Consider the following 12,500-nt stretch of genomic DNA (forward strand, 5'->3'; position numbering starts at 1 on the left):
GATTCCCGTCCAAACACACGCAGATGTGACGCGTCTTACCTGAAAACGACAGAATCCAGAGTAAAATCAGCCCCCGCTGAAGCGTGCTCCGTGTCACGGACCCCATTTATCGCCGGTCCCCGGTCATTCCGTGCGTAAACCCCGCGCGCGTCCGGAGCGCGTCACGACTCTCCGGAGATCCGATCACTGACTGAAGCAGAGCTCGCGCTGAGCACGTCACGCGCCCCGCAAGCCCCGCCCCCGTGACGTAGTCACATCTCGTTACGGCTACGGGTTGTGATCGTATCCACGCGTGACGTCATCCGTCGGCATCTCCAGAGTTCGCGTACTTCCGGAAAATTCGTGATCGAAGGTCACTTCTTTTAAACAAATGTTTTTTTCTGCGGAAGATGAAAGAGCAGGAGCTAAATAAAGCAAAAAACTAACTATAAATAACTATAAAAGAAGTGAAAGAATGCATAAACAAATAGTGAAAAAGTTACAATTAATGAAAGAAAAATCAAGAAATAAAACTGAATATGAATGTAAAAAAAAATAAAATAAAATAAAATAAAAAAATATATATATATATATATATATATATATATATATATATATATATATATATATATATATATATATATATATATATATATATATATATATATATATATATTATTTTAGGTAATTTTATTTATTTTTCTTAAACTGAAATGAAAATGATCAATGTTGCCATGGCAACTAGCTGAAATTTTTTATTTCATTTTTAATGACAAAACATTCGTATTATTAATATGTTCAATTACTTAGCATTTCTTTACTTATAAAAATATTTTTTTAATAATCTATTATATTTTTATTAATATATTTTACAAATTCATTATAATTGCAGTTTACATTTTAGTATTTTATTATTCTTGTTATTAGATTTAAAAATGTTTTACTTCATTTTTAGTGAATTAATAGTTAGTGAATATTTTTTTATTATAATAAAATGCTTACCATTTTATGTCCTTTTACATTTTTCTGTTTTCAATATTCATTTAGTATTTGAGTTTTTTTTCTTTGTCATTTTTATCCTTTTTTGATATGTATGTACGGTTTTACTTTTAGTTATGAAAATGAGAAATTATTTAGTTATTTGAGTTTTTGAAAACAACAACAAAACAGGTTTGTGGTTTTAGTTTGTTAACTTTAATGACTCTTATATAGAAGGATCAGAAAGAAAAGTGCTGCTTTACTTCAATGTGACTAAAGAAAGTATTCATGCTTTCACAGTGACTTCAATACACTTCACGTCCTTCTAAAGCTAAAGTGCTGGGTTTAATCAGGTATTGATCAGCGACCGACGCTCTCTCTGTCTCCACACACACACACACACACACACACACACACACACACACACACACACACACACACACACACACACACACACACACACACACACACACACACACACACACACACACACACACACACACACACACACACACACACACACACACACACACACACACACACACACACACACGTTATGCTGGAATATCATACTTGTGTTTTCTGAGGCGGTCAGTCGCTCGACAGCAGGCTGAGGATCAATAGGCCTGAAGTCATTAGCATGGTGTGAATGTGTGCGGGGTCATGGGAAAGAGACACGGCGGCTCTCATTGGTCAGAGCCACGGCCAGGGTGAACCCCCATCTCCACCACCCCTGACCTTTGACCCTGGGCTTGGGCAGAATGACCTCTGTCCCCTCCAAAAGCACATATGATCGAATGTGCAGAAGGGCATTCACTATCTGCCGTTATTAGTGACTTAAACAACAAAGTAAAATCATTAAAAAAAAAAAAAAAAAAAAAAAAAAAATATATATATATATATATATATATATATATATATATATATATATATATATATATATATATATATATCAATTAAAGCAACAACATTGAATTTAATAATAGCAATAATAAACTTTATTTACTTATTATTGAACTTACTGAGCCCATAGAGGCTCTTTATAAATATTCGGTATTATGTCATTATTATTTTATAGTGTTTTCTCAAAACATTTCACATAAAACGCAACATGAATAAATATCAAGCTTAAAAAAAACAATAAATAACACTAAATAAAACAAAAAAAGAAACTAAATCAAAGTCACATAAAAGCTAACGTTTTTTTTAAAGTGTAAAAATTCCCGTGCGTGTCTACAATTTTCATTATGGATTGCATACGTTTTATAGTGACATTGTATAGATTATTGTTATATTAATAGAAATATAGTTTATATTGTTGACTTGTAAAGGATTGGTGAGGTCCCAGCATGCATTGCAGCCATGATGTGACCTCATGACCTTATGATGATTGTTTTTTTTTGATGCAGCGTCCCTATCAACCAACAGAGGGCGCTGGACACACACACACACACACACACACACACACACACACACACACACACACACACACACACACACACACACACCGGACAACACAAGTCTTGTTTAAAAAATGTTTATTGGCTTTTAAAACCACTTAAAAAAATCTCACCTGTGAGTACTTTCCATTGGAAAAAAAAAAAATTAAAAGAACAAAACATCGCTGAAACGCTTCTGCAATATTAACAAGCTACTGTCCACACAGAGCAGATAAACCAGTACATCAGAGGCTCAAATCTACAGATCCCAATGGACAGACAGAATGAACATGTTTTTCTACCAGACCGACCTGACGAACGACATCTGCGGCGTCAAACCCTGTGTATCAAAAGAGGACTGGAGTCTTACTGCCAAAATAAAAAACGGTAATTAATCAGTGCCTTAATAAACGCCAGAACATAAAAAATATTTACAGCTTTCTTCACATAGGCATTTTTTTATATCTATATATATCTATATATATATATATATAAAAAGAAGAAAATCGAAGATATATTCAAAACGAAAAACAAGAACAACATTCATGAACAGAAACGGACTTATTTTAACTTAGTAAACATCGTAAAATGCATATAGCTTCTGTAGAACTACTTTTGTCCCCTCTCGTCCTGTTTTGATTGGCTAAAGGAGTGGTCACGACAAATACTACCATAGATAGTTTAACATACATGCGCACATACAGTCATTTTATAACATGGTAAAGCATGTTGGCTTTTTTCTTTTTTTTTCTCTTCTTAAACTCGCTGTCATTTTTAAATCTCGTATTTTCGAGAAGTCGTACAACGCGGATCTCATTGAGATTAGAGCTCATTGCTACACAAGGCAATTATTCATTGTCGTTTTCGAGCATGAGTGAGTTATTCCCCTATTTATTGTCATTAGAAGAAAATCAACGCGGGCACCAATTGTTGTTCACCGACAGAAAAAGAAACGCAACTTTTAGTGCAATACAAACCATTTCCAGTGTCTGCTCCATTGATTCGTCTCTGCACACAACATTTAGCTATGTCACGATTAAATTAACTTCATATTTAAGTCTTATCTAATTTTTTTTTGTCATAAATCCATGCTTTTATATCCTCTCTTCATTTACACATCACATCTGCGTACGCAGGAACCGATAAACTCCTAAGAAAAATGGTACATTAGCAAGCTACAGACCCAACATTTACTAGCACATCACAGGAAGCCAGAAACGTAACAAGCGAAATATCGTGCTGGCTATGGACTCGTTATGATCAGCGTTTTCTTCTTAAGAGCACTCGAATCTACCTACAAATCATCACCATTAGCATCTTGATAAAATGGAAATCTCATGATGACAACTATGTCCTTTTTACAAATGTCACACTACTAGCCTAGAAACGTAGCCTTCGTGAACTTGTACAACATGCTTCCCATCTATACATCCTCCATATACATAATTTACACAAATGCAAATTCGCTTACTGTAAAAACGAACTAAAACAGTCGAGATCCCTTTTAGATGACGGGCGATTGAAGATGAAAACCTCAACAGATCACAATCTCTTGTTCTTCCTCAGCTGATCTTTGGTATGGAGTTAAGGCTGGAGAAACTACACAGGTTTGCCTGTTGATCTCGAGTTGGTAAGAGTATCTAGCCATCACCATACCATCATCACTACCAGTTTGAAATGATGTGCTAAAAAGCCTACGAAATGGCTAGCAACCATCTGAACATGGAGGACTGCTAATTCACGACAAGTGCAACAAGTCCGCTCTTTTGAGAAATTCTTAAATTCAGAAGCCTTTAATGAGATGGAATAAGGCCTTAGACTCTGGAAATAAGGCAGACGAGTCTCATCTTCCCATTTTTCTGGAATAAAACAAACCAAAAGTCTCATCCCTCCCCAACAGTTTGGATTTAACAGTACAAGTATTATGGCCTTAAATACCTTTTTCCTCAAAAATGTGTAAAATCACTTTGACAAAACAAATGACGGCTGATGAGAAGTACAGTAAATGCGATTCTTTAAGTCAGCACCAAGTAGCACCTAAGATCTTGGCAGTTCATTGAACTGACTGATTGACGATATGTAGATGTGTTATTTCACCTCAGCTGTACTTATGGTATTTGGGGGCCCTCTTTTGCAATCTTTTGATCTACTATCAAACTCACAAAGCCACATTGTAGAATCCTTAGACAACTGTCTAGAAAGGGTGTTTCCCCAAAGTCAACGAATCGTCACTTGGAATATTGCATTTCGTTGAAATACAAGAGCAAATTTTGCATGCAGGTTATCAATATCCACTATGGTTTTAGAGGAAGTAAATATATAAAAAAGAATATGCTTGTGCACCAGGTGATGTCTCATTGTACTGAACAAACTTCACAACCAGGTGGAACCAGAGGAAATATCTGACCATCCACTATAAATGACTTCTGAATGGGGAGAAATGACTGGAATGATCCATGAAATCATACAACAAGAATACAAACAAAACAACTGTAAAAAATTCAGATATAGCACATGCCTGTAAGAGATTTACCTCAGGCTGGCACTTTAAACTGGACAGTCCAATGCGTCCAGATTTTTGCTGCACAGACACATCATTCAATACTTTTGCACATAAAGGATACACAAAATGTCGCAATACAAAAAACAAAACATGGAACAGAAACCATAAATATAAACAACGACGACAACAGCAACATCTACAGTAAAGGAACAGGAAATAATATTATCCCAACATTTCCACTGTCGGCTGGTCTTTATTCTCCAGCCAATCAAAACCAGCAGAATTCACAGTATCGCTGCAAATCTGCTGAAACAGAGGATCGTTCTTCAGTTCTTCCAGTGTGGCGTCTTCATATTGGTCCTGCTGCTGACTGGGGTCAAACAGCAAGTTGGGGTCCAAAGTGTTCAGGTCGGTAATGCTACTCGAAAGGTCAGAAGTCAACCGGATATCGCTGGAAAAGTCAGAGGCGACAGCACTGAGTTCTGACGCCACTTGTCCAACGAGTTGCGAACTGGGGTTGAGGCTGTCCTCCCCCAAGAGATCCTTGACGGTAGTGTTGAAGTCCAGCTGCTCTTGCTGCTCCTGATCCACAACCTGCTGTGAGGTTTGGGGCAATAAGTGCTGCTGGCTGAGATCTGGGTCATCCTGTGACGGTTGTTGGTCCGGCAACTGTTGGTCCTGGAGCTGCAACTGTGGGTCTTGAAGCTGCAGCTGTTGGTCCTGGAGTTGCAGCTGTTGGTCTTGGAGTTGTAATTGCTGATCTGGAAGTTGCAGCTGTTGATTCTGGAGTGCTAGCTGTTGGTTTTGAAGTTCCATCTGCGGTTCTTGGAGCTGAAGCTGCTCTTCCGGTTGTTGGAGTCCAGAGCCTGATTGTGCTTGACTGTCACCACTGGAGAAGGTGACTTCCTCCTCCCCCGTGCTTATGAGGTAACCCGTCTTCTGGAAGTCAAAGGGCGAAGGGCTTGAGTCCAGAGGCAGCTGCTGGTTTTGAGAGTTGGGGCCTCCGGAAAAGCCCTGTGTTGTCTCCAGGATTTGGGTTAAGTTCATCCGTGCTGTGTAATTGGCAGGCAGGTTATTTACGCCTAGCCCGCGCACTGCATCATCTCCATCCGTGTCCATCTTGCTAAGGAGCACAGTGGTGATCTTAGCACTATTGCTTTGCTGCGCCTGGTGACTGACGGGCAGCAGCTCAGACTGCATCATGATGTTCAGTGGAACTGATTGGCTCCTCTGGGCCAAGCTGCTGGCACTGACAACAGACTGGTTGTTGGACAAAATGTTTAGGACCTCAGAAGTCAGGGGGCAATTAAAGGGCGAAACGACAGATCGTGGGGTGGTGACAGTTTGTGCAGTGGTGCCACTAAGGTTACGCTGACGAACTGCCGGGCTGACGCTGCGACACCTGAAGGTTCCCCCTCCCGACGCAGATGTGCTTCCTGCCCCTTTGTTGTCCAACGGAGCAGGGACAGCAAAACTTTCTTGCTTGCTACTAAGGGTGGTTTGCTGTCCTTGCTGCACTGGGGAAACGGTTGTCAACCTTCCCAAGTTTCCGTCCTGATGCCTTGACTGAGACTGGAGGGATTGACCTGGGATGGCAAAAGCGTGTGGTTTACGGAAGTGGTCCTCAACCAGATCCTGGTAACTGGGCAGGATGCCAATGGTGGAGCTGGTGGAGATAACGGGAGATCCCGCGGTGCTGTTGTACCTGTTGTTGATCCACTCCAGCTTGGCTTTATCTGGGTGGGTGGCCATTGGCCTTTGCATGGGTTTCACTGGACTGCTGGACACAACGCTACCATCATGATATCCAGTTATGCTGGAGTTTATAGGAGTGAACGCAAAAGGATTGCGGCATTCAATGGGACTCGGCGGAACACTGCTGCTGCAGTTTGACAGTGGAGTGCTGATGGGTGTGTGTCGCCCACCTAAGATGCTATCCACTGGAGTAACAGGTGCCATTCGAGAACAAGGGCTTTCTCTGGTCAAGCTATGGCCCCCTGGTAGCATCTCAGAGGTAGGAGTTGGAGTAGGTGTTGGAGTCGGTGTAGGTGTCGGAGTTGGCGTGTGGATTGGAGTGGCGCTACTGTGGGAGGAATGATAGAACTGTGTACCTGTCTGATGGGGCGACATGATTGTTCCTTGGCCAACTGTGGCTTGACCTTGTAAGGATATATCAACACAACTCAGGTAGGACTGCAAGCTGCTATTCAGCTTCATCTGTTCCTCCATCTGTACAAGCTCTTCTACAATACTGTCCTGGGTCATATCATCATCATTGAAGGGGAAATAATCTATGCTTGCTTGGGCGCCTGCAAAATCAACAATGTCCTGCTGAAGAGTGAGCTGACTGGTGGTCTCAGTTGCCTGGGCCATCAACGGTAACGGATTAGCTGCAATCTGCTTGTGTTCTGCTTGCATCTGATGTGAGTAGTCTTGCAGCGAACTCTTGAGCTCACTTACAGCAGATACCTCCTGAGAAATGTCACTGCTGATTTGTTGGTGACTTGGGATTTGCTGCAGTAAAGCTGTGCTATTACCAGAAGCATTTTCATTCGAGGGAATGTTGGCAACTTCATTCATTTGTGAAGAGCGCTGAGGATTAATAATCTGAGAGGTGTCCAGGGCTCCAATGGGGGTGTCAGAAAGGGCCAAGATTTGAGTTGGAAGAGAGCTACTCTGCTTTATTGTAACTTTGCACGGCGCGCTCTCTGGTCTAGCTGGGGTGCCAGGTCTCTGAATCTTCTTAGTTGCTATTACAATACCAGGCTTGGTATTGCCGCTAACATCCAAAGGTTGCTGGGAAATGAATACTCTTTTAACTGGGATTGTATGGGTTTCCAAAACAGATGCAGAGCGTTTTCGAGGGCTTTTTGAACTGAGGCCAGCATCTTTAGAAGAAGTGCTTGCAGTTGCCACCGCACAAAAGGATGACAATTCGGCGTCTACATTCTGGCTAGTAACAGTTAAATACAAAGTACTTTCTGGTTGATCGTTGTTGTTATTGCTGCTCGGGGCAAGAGCCCCCATGATTGTACTTGAAGGGGTTGTAGAGTCACTCTTGGCCCTTGTCACTCTCTCAGGCACAGGAGACGCCTTAATAAGAAGAGAGGGTTCACTGGAAGCCCTGAATTTAGTGGCTCTTTCGTTCTTTAGACCTGTACTTGCCCCTGATGCAGTGCTTTGTTTATCAACAGCAATAGCTGAGTTAATGTCATTCACAGCTTCAAAAGTCACTTTTACCTCATTGGTAACAGTGGACGCTGATGTAGTTAGGGTCGTGGTGGGACGTCCAGCTTTCCCAGATGACTGAAGAGACATGACAGATGCCCCGTTCTGAGCTTGATGGGTTTGGCTAGATTCTTCCAGGGAAGCTGTGCTACTGACACCCGCTGAAGCAGGTCGCAACGGGGTAGAAGTACTACTACTACTACTGCTACTGCTAGGCGCTAATGAAATAGCAGTCATCTTGACCACATTTACAGAGCTAACGTGGGGTGTAGGCATCACCGTCTTGATGGGACTGTTGGTAATGAGCAGCGTTGGGGGCGAGCGAAGGGCAATGGCGCTTGTGGCAGATGGTTTAGGTAAAATCTGAGCATACCGGTGTCTGGCCAACCTGTCACCGACTGGGCTGGCTGGGATATTTTGGGGTGTTTTTGGAGACTGCTTAACAGGCTGTGTCACAACCTGAAAGTTGACAGGTACAACTTTTCCCTCTGCTGACCCAACAGGACTCGGAGAGGTCATTAGTTGCCTGTTTCTCTGAACCTGCAAACAAAAGCACAAACTAAGTCACTTGTCCAAATGTCAAATCATCCATACCCTGCTATTGACCAAAATTTCCTTACTGTGATAGGACTTGGAACAGCTGCGACCACAATGCCTATGGTTGGTTGAGGGGATAGTAGTGCAGGACTTCCAGAGGTCAGGCTGGATCCTGGGCCAGGTGTGCCCGCTTCAGCTCTTCTGGCCTGGGCATCGGTGGGCAAAGGAGAGGTGAGCTTCTGCTCCTGCTGTTTCTTCTGGATCTTCCGCTGTAGCTGCTGTTTGGCATCTACAGATGGCGAAGGAAGGGTCTTCACTTGGGGCTGGAATGAGTTGGCTTCACCAGTTGGCACAAAGGCAGAGGCAGGCGTAGGGGTTTTCATACCTGTTTTTAATCAAAGAGATTCAAGTTATATACAAGAAATGCAAAGCCTTAGCTGCAACGGTCAATCTAGATTCATATGCCCGGTCATTTTTAGTTTCTTGCCTGTTGGGGTTCCAGTCATAACAGTCAGAGCTGCCATGGACTTAGTGCCTATATAATGACTGTTAAGAAGAAAGCGTGCCAGTTCCTCCACGCTGTCAAACTGGCGACTTAAAACCTTCTGAGCCCATTCGCAGACAAGACCGCAAGCTGCCGAACGCATCTCATCCTCAGCACTGGGAGACTGTCCAGTCGACTCCAACAACTCACACTAAAGAATAGGATGGATAAGTAGGGATTTGCTTATCAAACCTGCACATAATCTTGTTGTAATTAGCGCACTTAAACTGATATGAATCTCATGTTTCGGATTTGACAGAAACAGGATACTGACCCCATCTCCTGATTTGTGCAAGTCCAGGTTAGGGAGTGACGGCATGTGCACAAATGCTTTTTTTCTCAGCCCGCTGTAGCAGTACGTAACGCATTGTAAAGGTTCACAACAATTGAATGCATACAAAAATTAGTTTCAAAAGGAAATGCTGCCATGCATTAAGTGCGTCGAATGCAGAAATCTACAGTATTCAAAACGTATCCGATTTTTTCCACATTAAAGGATATTTAGATTTTCCCCTCATGCCCAAACGGCGTGCCTTCATGTTTGGAAAAACGTTTTTCATGATCTTTCCGAAATCAGCTGCGCTTAAAGGATGGTAGCCCAGATTGTCGCAATAACTCCTGAAAGACAGCATCAGAAACTACTGAGTACTAGCAAACACAACCTTGGTCTATTACTGCAGCATTAAACCACTCACTTGTATTCGTCGTACACCTCTTGTTTTGGCAGTGAGGTTTCCGGGTGCTCTTCCAAGTGATTTCGGATCCAGTTGAACGCGTACATCTGTTGAGTCCGGCTGGACGACATGGAGTTCTGGTCACTATCGGAAAAACAGAGGAAGGCTTGAAACAGCGATGGTGTAGCACCAGTAAGCTGTGTGTACGTCTCTTGGTCCTGTATAATATATCATGTAACATATTACTGCAATATTCTTTTCCCTTTAATATAGTTAAAGTTGTAGTACCATATCGCAGGACTTGCAGAGCCCCTCTGATTTTCAGTTCTATTGGACATCATGTTGGGAAAGAGGGGTTGACATGATGGACAGATAAGGGGAAACAAATGACAAAACACAGGAAGCTTGGTATTGCAATGTCATAATTTGCACAAAATATATTTTAATGGTGGAATGATTAGCTTGAATGAATCATGAATCAATGTGAAGCTGACAACAAATGCAAAATAGACAATCTTATAAAACAATTTCATAAATGCATTTCTTATATGCATGTTTCACCGAATGTAAACATGAGTCAATCGTAATTATCAGACATATGAGTGTATTTGATATTGCAAAGCACAAAAATCACGAATGGTTCATGGGGTGTTGAAATCATAAAAGGAGAGGAGGGGGATATGGAAAGGAATAAGGTTGATAAAAAAATCGTAAGTACCTTTTGTCATTGCCACTACTGGGACTAGAAGGCAACTTAAGGTAGAGGTAGAGCTTTTCGATATCTGTAAACTTCTCAACATCTTGCTGTGTGAATAAACAACGCACAGAACATGAGACAAGGGCATTTCACACAAGTTTACCATTATTTTTAACATCAAAAGCACGCTGACAGTCACATGTGAAATCTTATGACTAACATACATGTATTTTTCCCCATATATACAGCTGTTTTAGCAGGTCAGCACCTTGTTTATATCATTACACTCATAATAATGCATCAAGTTAAAAGTTGCTTCATTAACAGGATATAGACACATTAATTTAAGGTAGGTTTTACATTATTTTTACATAAAAAAACGCAGCATGTGCAACATTCATTAAAATATGTTTGCATTTGAATGTAAAACATGCATTTCTTTCTATCATTGTTATCATTTTAATAATTTAATGACACATCACGCATTTTTAGGTCATCATATTTTTATCATGACTGTGATTTTTACTTATTATTTAAGCATAGTCCGGAAACGTGCCATAAAACTGTCCATTGTATTGTTTCTGCAAAAAACATTGACTTATCATAGAATTATATTGATTAATATTAACAACTGCACTGCTTAGGTTTTTTTTTTAACCTGGCGAAACTGCACAGAAATGAAAAAGTCAATCAACTGCAATAACTGCGGTCCTTAGTTTTAACCATTACCTTTCTCCCAATTAAAATCTATACCCTTGGTCTGCAGCAGAAATGCAATTTAGCTTGTTTTAGTAACTTTTTCCACCAGACATTAATTACCGTGCGCCATATCAAATTCCCACACACTAATATTCCCTTAAAGGCTTTGATTTCTGGCCCCTGACACTGCCGTCTTCTCCCGTCTTCATTACTGCGAGGTTGTGTGTTTTTACAGACACACAGTTCCAGAGCGTGTCTGCGCATACGACCAGCAGCAAGCCTGCGCTCCCGCCCTGCTCTTAGCCGGTTGCCATGTAAACCCTGACAGTAAACACGCATGTCGATGCTGACACACTGGCAACACGTCGTTTCAGCACAGGCTCCGCCCACCTGCCGTTTAATTGGCCGGTGAGAATGAATTCCTCTCACCTCGTCTTATTCTATTCGCCTCTTTGTTGCTAGGGGAAACCGGCGCTCATGAATGGGGTGAGGCTTGACAGCCAATGAGAGTAAATAACAAAAAAAAAAAAAAAAAAAAAAAAAAGACAATTCACTGTTATTTCCTAAAAGTACCACGTAGCAGAGCAAACAGCCTCATTCTCTTTCTGTGTGACTCTATAGTGTGCTGCTAAACGCTTTTAATAATCACTGTGATTATTGATAAGCACCATTCTAATGCAGTATGATGTATAGAACGGATCTCTCGCATCTGATTGGCTGTAGAGCAGCAACAGGTGTTACTGGCCAATCACGGAGCAACAAAACACCACTTCTGCCTGTATATTGAATATAACACACTGCATTTGTTCCAGGTGTATAATGCAGCTTTAAATTTGGTTTAAAGCTGGCGAATTCTGATTATGATTAAACTATGATTGTCTTTATCTGTTCCAGGCAGTTTATTAAAGTAATACGCTGCTTCAAACGCTCTTTAATCGTGGTAAAACAACAACGACACAAACACAAGGCTTATTAGCTAACGTTAGGAAACACCAACTAACGAACAATACCTCACAGCATTTATTAATCTTAGTTAAGGTGAATTTCAGCATTACTAATTAGTTAATGCACTGTGAGCGAACACGAATAAACAAGGAACAACTGTATTTCCATTAACAGATTAATAATTCGCGTAATAGATGCGCTGTTCGCTGTTCGTTGGTGTTAGTTACTAAATATTAACAAAGGACGTCTTATTGTAAAGTGTTACCAAAAAGCACAG

General features: G+C 41.1%; 2 protein-coding genes across 3 annotated transcripts in view; both read right to left on the reverse strand.

Moving 5' to 3' along the window:
• prtgb (protogenin homolog b (Gallus gallus)) overlaps positions 1 to 389 on the reverse strand; it is a 22,690-nt gene extending 22,301 nt beyond the window's left edge. Inside the window, exon 1 of the mRNA XM_043227245.1 lies at positions 40 to 389. Coding sequence (XP_043083180.1) covers positions 40 to 106 — 67 coding nt within the window. The 5' untranslated portion in view covers positions 107 to 389. The remainder of the gene's footprint in view (positions 1 to 39) is intronic.
• A 2,089-nt stretch (positions 390 to 2,478) lies between these two features.
• Positions 2,479 to 12,500, reverse strand: part of LOC122330603 (DNA-binding protein RFX7) — a 13,997-nt gene continuing 3,975 nt past the window's right edge. Inside the window, exons 3-10 of one of the 2 annotated variants that reach the window (XM_043227757.1) lie at positions 10,601 to 10,686; positions 10,171 to 10,209; positions 9,904 to 10,026; positions 9,710 to 9,826; positions 9,483 to 9,567; positions 9,152 to 9,359; positions 8,748 to 9,049; positions 2,479 to 8,667 (exon numbers count right to left, since the gene is read on the reverse strand). In XM_043227757.1, the coding sequence (XP_043083692.1) occupies positions 5,122 to 8,667; positions 8,748 to 9,049; positions 9,152 to 9,359; positions 9,483 to 9,567; positions 9,710 to 9,826; positions 9,904 to 10,026; positions 10,171 to 10,209; positions 10,601 to 10,686 (4,506 nt within the window). In that variant the 3' untranslated portion in view covers positions 2,479 to 5,121. The remainder of the gene's footprint in view (positions 8,668 to 8,747; positions 9,050 to 9,151; positions 9,360 to 9,482; positions 9,568 to 9,709; positions 9,827 to 9,903; positions 10,027 to 10,170; positions 10,210 to 10,600; positions 10,687 to 12,500) is intronic. The other variant, XM_043227759.1, reaches the window with a different exon arrangement.

The sequence above is a fragment of the Puntigrus tetrazona genome, chromosome 25 (assembly GCF_018831695.1).
Source record: "Puntigrus tetrazona isolate hp1 chromosome 25, ASM1883169v1, whole genome shotgun sequence".
Lineage (NCBI taxonomy): Eukaryota > Metazoa > Chordata > Actinopteri > Cypriniformes > Cyprinidae > Puntigrus > Puntigrus tetrazona.